At 37.6% G+C, this 13307-nt stretch overlaps 1 protein-coding gene across 1 annotated transcript in view; it reads right to left on the bottom strand.

The window, feature by feature from the left end:
- Nucleotides 1-13307, bottom strand: part of LOC111875197 (ADAM 17-like protease) — a 64725-nt gene that overhangs the window by 30796 nt on the left and 20622 nt on the right. Inside the window, exons 6-7 of the mRNA XM_023871262.2 lie at nucleotides 7617-7789; nucleotides 5801-5995 (exon numbers count right to left, since the gene is read on the bottom strand). Coding sequence (XP_023727030.1) covers nucleotides 5801-5995; nucleotides 7617-7789 — 368 coding nt within the window. The remainder of the gene's footprint in view (nucleotides 1-5800; nucleotides 5996-7616; nucleotides 7790-13307) is intronic.

Consider the following 13307-nt stretch of genomic DNA (forward strand, 5'->3'; position numbering starts at 1 on the left):
ATCACACTGCTCCCTTCTAAAGGTTGTTCATGCCGAACAGCCTAATGGTATATCCCCGTTCTTTTTTTTTTTCTGGTAGTCGTCTTCATAGCCACTATTTTGTTCACTTTCACTCTTTATTATATTTGGTATCACTTTCTGATTTAATTCATCTGACAGCAAAACACTTCCATGTGAATATAGATTTTCATTAATAAACTTCATTACATATAACAAAGAATATTTTTAGACCAATGTAGATGTATACAGGGTTGACGCAAGCCTTATCTCCTTAAACCAATTGTTAACCTTTCATACTTTCAGAAAAAATGTATATTATGCTGGAATCAAACATTTCAATAATCTGCCATCTGATCTCAAACATCTTATGAATGAAAAATCAAAATTTGACCTTTAAACTCCTGACTTTCGAAGTGGTGGTAGCTTGAGCTGGCTGGAGTTTATTTAAATGCCCGTTCTTTCTCTGTGTTTCAATGTCATTTCCTGCTAGGGCACTTATACTGTATTTAAAAATGTTGTATCTAATACAATTTTTATGATAAATGAATGGAATTAACTATGTTTTTATTGGTAAAGTTCATAGTGTCGCACATTATAACATAAGAATTGGAAATGTTTAGAAAATAAAGTTACACTGTATTCTTAATTTTTTCTTGTAATTTTGATGCATACTGTAAAAACTGTTTCCCACTTCTTCACAGAATAGTTCTGCATTATAAAATCATTCCTGCTTGTAACACTTTAAATATCTTCGCTCTCTATGGTGCCATAAAACATTTGGAAGCAACAAAATCATTTGATTCTCTGCTGGTAAGTTTCACATCTTTGCTACACTCTTCAGATACTGAAGTCTTAAAGTGAGAGTACCACCTTTCAATAAAAGCTAGACGGAATATTCTTTATTCCTTACTTCAGTGTCAAGCCCTTCCACTGCAGCTGCATGAGCCTATTGCCCTTTCTATGGTCACAACTAAACGCTTGCATCATCGATGAGATAGAGAGTGCATTCAATTTTCTGTGAGTTCAAGGGGAATTCAAATATTGTAATTTCATTTCATCATAAAATGGCAATGAAATATCATTCAGAGATAATGAACCTGAAAGGCATCTGAAGTGCAAGATATGTGACATAGGACTGTGCATTTTCAGATGCTTCAAGGAGTACCATACAAAAGCAAGATTCAGTTACATGAACCGGGGTGGGGGTGGGGGGGTTGAAGCCTGTATATACAGCAAGCAGATAACAACAAAAAAGTATGAACATTGAATTTTAATAGATTTAAAAATAAATATGTAGAATTGTGCATGCACTTCTACTAGTGGCATTTAAATGCCCAAATGCACAAATTGGGGTACTCTGGCTACGACGACCATACTCAACAATGTACCGATCGGTGCACTTCTGACATTAAAGGTTAAAATAGCAGTAAAATGAAACTTAAACACATACTCATTCTACTCTGTTGATGAATACTTATTGTCTAAAAATTGACTCATTTAAAGGCCATGTAAATAGCGTAAGTTGACAGTACTGACGCATACATGTGGATGTATTTTTGAATAGCCTCAAGTGTGACCACTGTTTTCTCATGTGAAAACTTCAGTTGTACCATACAGAGCACCATCTTGAAAGTGATGAGACAGTTCACCTCAATCTGGACAATTATACCCTTGGAGCATATTATAGCAGAAAGCACTTTAAGAAAGGTGGATCATGTATATATGTGCATAATAGTTTAAAAACTGAAACTGTTAATATTGATAACTATTGTAGTGATGATAATATTGAGGCCTGTGCTGTTTGTGTAAATACTAATAGTTTTAAAATATATATTTTAACTGTATATAGATCGCCCAACAGTAATTACGAAATATTTTTGGGAAAATTAGAATCAATCTTACATAAATTGTACAAAAAGAAGGCAAAAGTCATTATTTGTGGTGACATAATGTGAATTATATGGAAAATTGCCTTAGGAAAGTTAAACTAGAAGATATTTTAAGTTCTTACAATTTGAAAAGTATTATTACATTTCCCACAAGGATTGGACCAAATACATCTACAATTATTGATAACATATTCATCGATGAGCAGCAGTTTTCTGATTATGAAATTCTTCCAGAGTCTAATGGACTATCTGACCATGAAGCTCAATTATTAATTGTACATTTACCAACACTCAGTATTACTAAGAATGATGTATATTTAATAAGAAATGTAAATGATTATACCATGGCAGATTTTAGAATGAAACTAAGTTATGAGAATTGGGAATCGGTTTTTAACAATAGTGATATTAATATTAGTTTTAATCATTTCCTAAATATATTTTTAAGACATTTTTATGCATCATTTCCAATTACTCAAAGTAAAAAGTGTAAACAAAGCTCATGGATTACTACTGGTATTATTGTTTCTTGTAGGAAGAAAAGAGCTTTGTATGCGGAAGTCAAAAAAAAAAAAAGTCCTATAATAAGTATATATTATAAGAACTACTGTAAAATATTAACCAAAGTGATAAATCAAGCCAAAAAGATGAACTATGAGAAGCAAATTAGTAAATCAAAAAATAAAATTAGAGCTACCTGGAATGTAATTAATAGCGAACTGCATAAGCAAGTTAAGAAATAAAATATTCAAATACTAAACAAGGAAGGCAAAAATGGCATGAATTTGAACACTGTAGTTGAAGATTTCAACAAGTATTTTAGTGGAGTAGCGGATACCATTCACAAATACATTAAGAATAATTGTATAAATCCCAAAACAAAATCTAATAACTATATGACTTATATGTCAATGGCTTTCGAAAGTCCATTCCCAAATATACAAATCAAAAAAACTACTTATAAAGAAATAGAAAAGGTAATAGGGTCCCTCAAAGCAAGCCAAGCTCAAGGATATGATGAAATTTCAAACAATATACTGAAAGCTTGTAAAACCTTTATTAGTGTTCCTTTAAGTTACTTATGTAACAGGATATTGTTTGAAGGAGTATTTCCTGACAGATTAAAATATGCTACAATGTTGCCAGTATATAAAAAAGGTGATAAAAACAGGGTATCTAACTACAGACCTATTTCCATCTTGACATCTATAAGTAAAATATTTGAGAAGGTAATGTATAGTAGTTTATTAAAACATTTAAATGACAACAGCATATTAAGTAACCATCAGTTTGGATTTAGAGAAAAACGGGGGACTGAAAATGCTATTTTTAGACTTATTTCTGGAATATTAAATTCACTAAATAATAAAATGCTAGTCAGTGGGATATTTTGTGACCTGGAAAAGGCTTTTGACTGTGTTAGTCATACAGTATTACTTAATAAATTAAAGTATTATGGAATAAAGGATAAACAATACAACCTATACAAATCGTACCTACAGGATAGATTTCAGAGAACTACCATTTATAATGGAACTAACAATAAAAAAGTATATTCAGGATGGGCTAAAGTAACTAATGGTGTTCCACAGGGGTCAATACTGGGACCTCTTCTGTTTATAATATATATAAATGATTTGCCCAAGATATTGGAGGCAAAAAGTACACCTATTTTATTTGCAGATGATGCCAGTGTGTTAATCTCACATGCAAATCCAATTATGTTTAGAAATACAATAAACGAAGTATACAGTTTACTAGATGACTGGTTCAAAAAAAACTTAATGTCTTTAAATACAATGAAAACATATTATATAAACTTTACTGCAAAAAACCAGGTACAAAGGGATATAGGAGATTTAGTAACAATTATTACAAACACAAATCATACTAAATTTCTTGGACTGACCATTGAAAACGCCATGACCTGGGAAAGACATATTGATGAGGTAACAAAGAAATTGACTACAGCCTGCTACATGATCAGAAATATAAAACCAGTAGTATCTATGAAAATATTAAAAAGTATCTACTACTCATATTTCCATTCGGTTATGACGTATGGCCTGATATTCTGGGGAAACTCGTCGCATGCCGAAAGGGTTTTCAAATTGCAAAAGAGAGCCATAAGATTGATCAAAGGCTGTGATCTTAGAGAGTCATGTAGAGAACATTTTAGGGATATGAACATACTGCCCCTAAGATCACAGTACATGTACTCATTAATTATGTTTGTAATAAATAATAAAGAAATATTCAATATAAATAAGGATTGCTATGGAAAAGATACTAGACAAAATATGAATATACATATGTACCAGGTCAATTTGGCGAAATACAGGAATGGGGTTTATCACATGGCTGCAAGGATTTATAATGGACTTCCAAATACAATCAAAATAATCTCAAATAATGCAAATAAGTTTAAAGCCAGTTTAAAAGAGTTTTTATTTGTGAACTCCTTTTATACATTGGAGGAATATTTTAATAGATGACAATGGCAACATTACGCAAAGGGTAATTTATATATTTAACTTTTTAATTTGATTTATATTACAAACATATTGACAACTGCTTGATTTATAAGCAAGATGAGTTTATACTACTGGACGATTTCTATATCTGTTGGCTGTGTAACTGTGTAAGGATTTTATGGAAAGAATGATGTGAAACTGACCACGTAACTTCATTTTATCTGTAATAATACTTCTTATCTGATTAGTTGTCAATATTATTATCCATATTACTTATCACCATTATTTTATATTGTATATTGATTGATTGTTTTATATTGCAAACATATTGACAACTGCTTGATTATAAGCAAGATGAGTTCATACTACTTGACGATTTCTATATCTGTTCGGTTGTTTAAACCATGTAAGGATTTTATGGAATGTGAATAAATGAATGAATGAATGAATGAATGAATGAATATGCATTTTACTCAGCATCTGTAGTCTAGTGGTCAGAGTTCCTGGCTAGAGATCCAGACGTCCTGGGTTCGACTCCTGGCGCTACCAGATTTTCTGAGGAGAAGTGGGTCTAGAACGGGGTCCACTCAGCCTTGTGAGGTTAATTGAGGTGCTATTTCAAGGAAATAGCGGCTACGGTCTAGAAAACCGAGATTAACAACCATGGGGATTTGTTGCAATGACTACACGACATACTCTATCTGCTAAAGTTGGCACTAACTTTGCCAACAAGTGGCGGTCGCTCAGTCGGTATGGTTTGCTTTTGGACTAAAAAAATGGAGATTGCTTTGCTTTGACATATTCCACATCCTATAGTCATTTTGACTAACTCTGGATCCAGGGAATACAATGCAATGCAATGTAATATTATTATTATTATTATTATTATTATTATTATTATTATTNCACGGCTTAAAGTCCCTCCCGGAGGACTTGTTCCCTGAATTTTTCCGCCCTTAAAAATTCCATGACCTCTGCCGGGTTTCAACCCGCGTACCTTGAGTCATGAGGTGGCAACGTTACCCCTAGACTATGGAGGCCGCTTATGCAATGTAATAAATTATACTTCTGCAGCTGACCTATAAGCACCATATGAGGATAGTGCCATATAAACGATATTGTACATAATTGTTATTAGACAGATTTATCAACCTTATAGTTCTTCAGTAAGCTATGTTTTCAACTGCACCACATTTAGCTGAAGAAGGTTTCCTTCAGCTCACATGTTCAGAAATTATCTTACTCAGGGCAATATTTTTAAATTATTGGTTATCAGCATGAAATTAAATACAAAATTCAAACAATTAGGTAAAATTACCCTCAGCAGACAATCAAGTAGAAATACCGACTCCAAAGTGTACACAAACAGAGCTATTACATACATGCTTCTCTTCACTTTGTAATAATTACAATTACCTTACAATGATATAACATTACCTCCAATAAGGTCCGCACATCCCATTTCTCCCGCACCATATTGTAGTGTGCTTCACCACCACGGACTTTGGTAGCTTCATTATGAACTACTATCTTTTTAATCACAAAACCCATGCCCTTGAAACCATCCTGCTCCTGCCGATCCTGCCATGTTGTATCATTATATATCTTGTGCACTCGGTCAATCAAGCTGATCTGTCACAAAATAAAAAAGATTATTTCAGTTCCTATTCAAGGATAAATGTCCCAGTTCTTTGTCTGGAAGAGCCAAAAGAATGAAAAGAAACTGAACTATTAGATGTTAACAATGAAAGACAGCTGGTATCAGTGGATGCATAGATGTTAGCTGTTCAGACAGATTCAAAATCTATATTGAGTATTTGTCTGCATTTTTTATAATCCTGCTTAATATAATTTCAGGATTCTGTCACAGGCTAGCTCAATATACAGCTAAATTACAAGGTGTATCCATAAAATAAGTTCCAACTGCAAATACTGCCGCTGAAGCGATATTTACATATTGTTCTGTGTGCTTACAATGATCAAGAAAATTGAGAAGCCCGCTGCATGTGAAATGTGGTCTGTGATCCATTTCTTGAATGCAAGAAACATGAAAGCAGCTGACATTCATCATCAACTTTGTGAAGTGTATGGAGAACATGTGATTCAATGGTAAGGAGATGGGTGAGACACTTTCAGGAAGGACGCGAAAATGTGCATGATGATCCATGGAGTATCCGACGATCTGTGGTTAATGAAGATTTGGTGCATGCAGTGAAGGGAAGATTCAAGAGAACAGACGATCCACCATTTTGTCACTTTCCTTGCATTTTCACAAACTTCATGGTCACTTCTTCATCAAATTGTGCCTGATAAACTTCATTTTCGGAAACTGTGGTCAAGCTGGGTGTCGAAGATGCTTACAGATGAACACAAAATGAAGCAGCAGGCCAGTGTGTTCACCTTTCTGACAAGATACAGTGAGTAAGGCGATGACTTCATGAGCTGCAGAGTCACAGGGGTAACACCTGAATTGAAGAAGAAGTCCGTGGAATGGAGGCACACATCACCACCAATAAGGAAAAAATTCAAAGAGACCATTTCAACTTGCAACATCATGTACAGTGTTTTGGGAAAGAAAAAGCGCTCTGCTTGTGGAATTCTTACCTCAAGGCTCAACAATCACTGCAGGTGTCTCTTGTGACACACTTAAAAGACCGAGTTGTGCGATCCAGAACAAGGGACATGGAATACTTAGTTGGGGTGTAGTTATGCTTCATGACAATGCCTGCCCACACACTGCTGCCACAATGCAAGATCTCAATGTGACATTTGGCTGGGAACAATTCAATCATCCCCCTTCAGCCAAGACTTAGCACCAAGTGATTTTCATGGGTTATCATTCTACGATGCAGGGACACAAAAACTGGTCCTCCGCTACAACAGGTGCCTCAGGTGAGCTATGTCAAAAAGTAGCGTACCATATGTAAATCAAACAGCAATATAAATGGTTTGGAATAGCCCATCGGAACTTACTTTCTGGATAACCTATGTACAGAGGACATAAGAAAATTGGGAACTCCCAAGACTGAACACACTTACAGGATTCAACACAAATTATACATAGAAACACTACATCTTCAGGCAGTAATCTGCCATTAAAAATTATTTGGCAACAACTGCTTCATGGATAAAAAATTGGTGAAACTCATCAAAAAGAAATGTGGCAAATTAATGACAACTTACAATGTACATGTAGTCATGAAAGCATTCATGAACACTTAATAAATTTATTAAGCAAGGCATAAATTCTTACTAAGTAATTAATGGTTGTCTTGGTGTTACTGCCTCCCATTTCCTGGTAGAAGCGATAATCAGCCACAAGTAGCAGGGGACATCTTGTTTTGGTTGGAGTGTATTCATACTGTTCAGCCTGTCGCTTGTTTCGTACGTTAGTATAACCGTCATCATCCTCATTGCCTTCAGGGTCTATAAAGGTAATTCAGCATACCAGTAATTACAACTTTATAAAAAAATAAAACACCTTACATCAAGTTTCATTAGTCTAAGAACAGCTGCATAAAAATCCTCATACAAGCAGACCTGCTTATTTAGGGGAAAGACATGATATCCTACAACAAAGGTACTGTCCAGCCAAATTTAAAATATATGTATGTTTGCTGCATGTCTCCTCCATCATCTGATAAAGTCAAAACTTTCTGAATACGGGATATAACACGCTTCCACTATAGTTCAAAGTTTGTTATGTTGCTGGTTCCCTCTGACAACCATGACAGTTGCTGCCACACAACAATCTGACATATTAAACAACTTCCTTTCTTTCTTTCTTTCTTTCTTTCTTTGTATCAATGCAATGTCTGATGTCAATTTGTTAGTTATGGATTTAAATTTGACTCTACTGTATTTGTTATGGCTGTCAACATATTAAACAAATAAAACCAAAATGTACAATTACATTTAAACTAATTTGGCCAAAATTCTGGTAGCAATATTCCTCCACTATTTATGCTGACAGACTCAGTCTCCAGAGTCTTATCTGTGAAAGCAGACATTTATCTATCATACATGTCTTGAAAGATCCTTACTTCCATAAATGAGCAATTTGCAGATGCGAGAAGTGTGCGCAAAGCTGGTGCCCAAAGTGTTAACAGACGACCAAAAATCGCGCAGAGTTGAAACATGCCAAGAACTTTTGGACTTGTGTGAAAGTGACCCTCACTTTTTAGACAATGTCATCACAGGTGACGAGACTTGGGTGTTTGAGTACGACCCTGAAACAAAAAGGCAAAGTGCCGAGTGGCACACCTCGGCATCCCCTCGACCCAAGGCCAGAATAAGCAAGTCTAAGGTTAAGGTCATGGTCATTGTGTTCTTTGACATCAGGGGGCTCGTCCACCATGAGTTTGTACCACATAGTACAACCATCAACGCCAAATTCTACGTGGAAGTACTAAAGAGACTCAAAAGAATGGTTTATCGCATCAGGCCCAACATCACGGATTATTGGAAACTTCACCATGACAATGCGCCAGCCCACACCGCCTTCCTCGTGACCCGCTTCCTGACCGATTCAAAGGTGCCAACGGTTCCCAGCCGCCCTACAGTCCTGACATGGCTCCCCCAGACTTCTTTTTGTTTCCGCACTTGAAAACTCCCATGAAAGGACATCATTTTGGGACAGTTGACGAAGTCAAAGAGGCTTGCACCAAGGCTCTAAAGGACATTCCGGAGGAGGCCTACCATGACGCCTTCGATGCCTGGAAACCTCGCTGGAAGCGATGTATCGACGCAGAAGGAGCCTATTTTGAAGCCTTTTAATGTGTTGCACCGATCTAATCAATAAATGTTTTTAATCGACTCACTGACATTACTTTTTGGACAAACCCTGTATGTCAAAAGCACAAAACAAACACATTGCAATTGATTTATATCCAAAATGGTTTTAATTCCATATACAGCACCTCCTGCCACTCAGACAACTTAATGTAAGCCAGTACCACATCTGTTATTGCCTATGTTTTGAATAAATCTGCTCTGTCTGCTCTATCTGAAGCCTGTGTGCACTCTGTCTTGCAACTCACTGGTATTATTGTGAGGTAAAATACTACACTGAGACTGCTCATTTATGTAGTACAGTTCAGCCATGCAATACAGATCATATAGCAAAGAGAAATATTGCAAGATAGTCTGTAACAAATTATTCCTACAGGCAGAAGTACATTTATGCAAAGACTGGGTGGATTTATATCTTCATTCTACAGCAGTTTTGCAATACATAAGATTCATGTCACTATTTTATCTAATGTTCCAACAGATTAAGGTGAAATCTGTCTCACTTCATTAACCCAAGGCTCACAGCAGTATCAAAAGTGTCAGAGTAAGTATAAACTGTAAAGATTCTTGTCACTTCTATATTAAATACTGGCATATCATCCATTACACACCAACCCATATCTCCATGATCCATGTTAATATTATCCTCCCACCTATGTCTAGGTCTCACTAGTGGTATCTTTCCTTGTAGCTACCCACCAAAACACTGTATGCACTCCTCTTCACCCCATGTGTGCTACACGCCCTGTTCATCTCATCCTCCTTGACTTGATCATCCTAATTATATCTTGCAAGGAGGACAAGTTATGAAGCTCATTATGCATATTTCTCCAACCTATTATTTTTTCCTTCTTCGGTTCAAATATTCTCCTCTGCAATATGTTCTCCAATACCTTCAGTCTATGTTCTTCCCTTATTGTCAGACAAGTTTCACACCCATACAAAACTACAGACAAAATTACAGCTTTGTGAATTTTAATTACTACATTTTAGACAACAGAGTAGAAGACATAAAGTTCTAAACCGAATGGTAGCAAGCATTACCTGAATTCAACATGCTCTTAACTACCTCATGAATCAAATTTTGATTTGTTAGTGTCATGACTAAAAATTTCAACTGTACCAGATTTTCAGAGTATCTGTTAGCTGCCTATACATTATGATTTTTCCTTGCATCCTGATGATAAGACAGTAGCATATTGTAATGGATTTGCTCAAAGCACTGCTAGGCAACAGCTTGGTAAACACGTTCCAACACGCAACAATGGAAACTGTGTCTCAGTTGACAAATGTTATAGCTCATTGCTAGGCAGCAGTCAGTGTGCCAATGAACTTACTAGGTAGCAATCATGTGACTTGTGTTTCCTGTGTGGTCTGTGCAGAGCCTATATAACAAGGATCTGTTATAGTTTAGATTAGTTCAGTGTACTTGAGAGTACTAGAGTGAGAATGGTGCATGTCTTTAACGAATTATGAAGATTAGTTGAGTACAGAGTGACTGAAGACAAAAAAACATGAAGATATCATAGTGATTTGAAGTGCTAGTTTCTATGTTGAGATCCATTGCCAGGAGACAATTAGTGAAGACGAAGAATCCTAGTGTGTGTGCAATGATGAACTGAAAGTGTGCAGAATAATGATAGCATTACAACTGAGTGTGATCAAGAGAATCTGTAATTAATAAATCCAATCATCCAATCTAGAACCTGTTATATTTGTCACACGTACCCCCTATACATGACAATATACACTCAAGTGACAAAAGTCATGGGATAGCAGTATGTAAATTTATTTTCAAGTGGCGCCAGCGTCCCTTGATGGCTTGGGAATGCCCAGAGCAGTATCAGTTGTGAGGTGTTCTCTTGTGAGTGAGGTTGAACACCGGCCAGTCTGCTCATGGCAAGCCGACGTGAATTATCGGAGTTTGATGAAAGTGGGTGCCAGGCGGATGGGACATTCCATTTCCAAAGTTGTGAGGTCATTCAACATTCCTCGATCCACAGTGTCACGTGTGTATGGGGAATACCTTGTGGAAGCCATTTCCACCCACCGTGGACAGTGCAGTGCCTGACCCCGGGTGCTTAATGATCATGACCAGTGGTGTCTAGCTAGAATTGTCCGTGGTAACAGACAAGCAACGCTGGCTGAAATCACATTCACATTCAATGCAGGAGGTACCAGACGCACATCCAGCAGGTCAGTGCAGTGTTCTTTAGCTTCCATGGGATATGGGAGCAGAAGACCGACCGGAGTGCCTCTGTTAACACCACGACAGTGCCTCACCTGGGCTTGTGACGTCGCTAATTTGACCCTGGAGGACTGGCAATATGTGGCATCCAATGAGTCATAGTACCAGTTGTTTCAGGCGGATGGTAAGGTTCGAGTGTGGCGCAGACCCCATGAGCCCATGGACCCCAGTTGTCAACAAGGCACCATGCAGGCTGGCGGTGGTTCCATACTGGTGTGGGGTGTGTTCACGTGGCATGAGTTGGGTCCACTCGTCCACCTAAACATGTCATTGAGCGGTGACCGCTACGTTAGACTGCTTGGTGACCATTTGCAGCCCTTCATGGACTTCATGTACCCCCACGATGGGATATTCCAGCAGGACAATGCACCGTGTCATTGGGCCGTAATTGTCCAGAATTGGTTCGAGGAGCATTCTGGAGAGTTCCGACGAATGGTGTGGCCACCGCTTTCACCTGACATGAACCCAATCGAGCATTTATGGGACGTGGTGGAGAGGTCCATTCACACCCAAAATCCTGCACCTACAAATACCAGGGAGCTGTGGGCGGCTATCCAGATGGCATGGCTCAACATCTCTCCAGAAGTCTTCCGTCCACTTGTGGAATCGATGCCACGTCGAGTTGCTGCACTTTGCCGAGCTAGAGGGGGTCCTACACGATACTAGGTACCTATCCCATGACTTTGGTCACTTCATAGTATATAACAATATACTATTTACCTATACATTTACCTCTAGACCAACCTCCTTAGTAGCATCAGCTAAGAGCTTCTGTTTTTCTTTATGGCATCTATGTTATCTTGCAACAGGTTTATATCATCAACACAGACCACAAGATGATGTGCCCCATTTAATCTCAGTCCCGGCTGGAATTCTTGAACCTTCGTAATGGCATATTCTAAAGCAAAGTCTAAAAGCAATGGCAGGTGATAAGGCATCTCCTTGTTTTAGGCAATTTGGAATAGGAAACGTATCAGACAAATGTTTACCTATACTCACATTATAGGTTTCATTTAAACACATTTTTATAAGCCTTACTAGTTTCATGGGTTCCCAAAACTCAGTAAGAATACTGTACAATACTCATGTCAAAACCCACATTGATGAGCCATGGTGATTTCACCTACATGGACTTAACCTTCAGGGAAGTATGTTGGATAAAATTTTGTATGAAGTTGATAACACTGATATACCTTGATAATTACTACAGTCAGTTCTATTAGATATGTAAGATGGCAGATACTGCCATAACAAGTGATAAGACTGCAGAAGATTTTGTGAATATAATTGAGGAAGATCGTGACTTAAAACGTGAGTGTTGCATCCAATGTAAAACTGAGTTAACTAAAGTTACTTCTGAATTAAATTCAGCAATGAAAATCATCAAAATTCTAAAGGAAGTTAAAAAAATTGACGATTCATCGATGGACAAAGCTGTCGAAAATATATTGTCGCGTATCGCGGGGTATATCGCGACAAATAAATTCTCGATGTATTCGATGTAGCGAATTTTATTTCACACTCGCTCTTACAATCACCCAAATTACAGATTTACGGTTACTGCTATCTGCAGTATCACAATTAGTACACTCCAAATGCCACAATACAACTGACTGGCTGACTGACTCTGAATACAACTCGGTGGCTGTCACAGTACAACTCAACTGTAGCTGCTGTGGAGTCCGCTTATATAGCCGTGCGCTGTTGCTAGTGTGACGTGGCGTATAGCCTAGGACGCTGTTGCTAGTGTGACGTCACCGCTGTTGATTAGCATTGCATAGTTACCAGGTTACGGGGGCTCGGCTATCTTCGGCTCCGCTCGGCTCTCTTCGGCTCCGCTCGTGACGTCACCGCGCGTTGCGCATTGCGGGGTGATTACTCGCCTATTACGCGAGCGTTACGTTA

This window comes from Cryptotermes secundus, unplaced genomic scaffold (assembly GCF_002891405.2).
Source record: "Cryptotermes secundus unplaced genomic scaffold, Csec_1.0 scaffold472, whole genome shotgun sequence".
In the NCBI taxonomy this organism is placed as follows: domain Eukaryota; kingdom Metazoa; phylum Arthropoda; class Insecta; order Blattodea; family Kalotermitidae; genus Cryptotermes; species Cryptotermes secundus.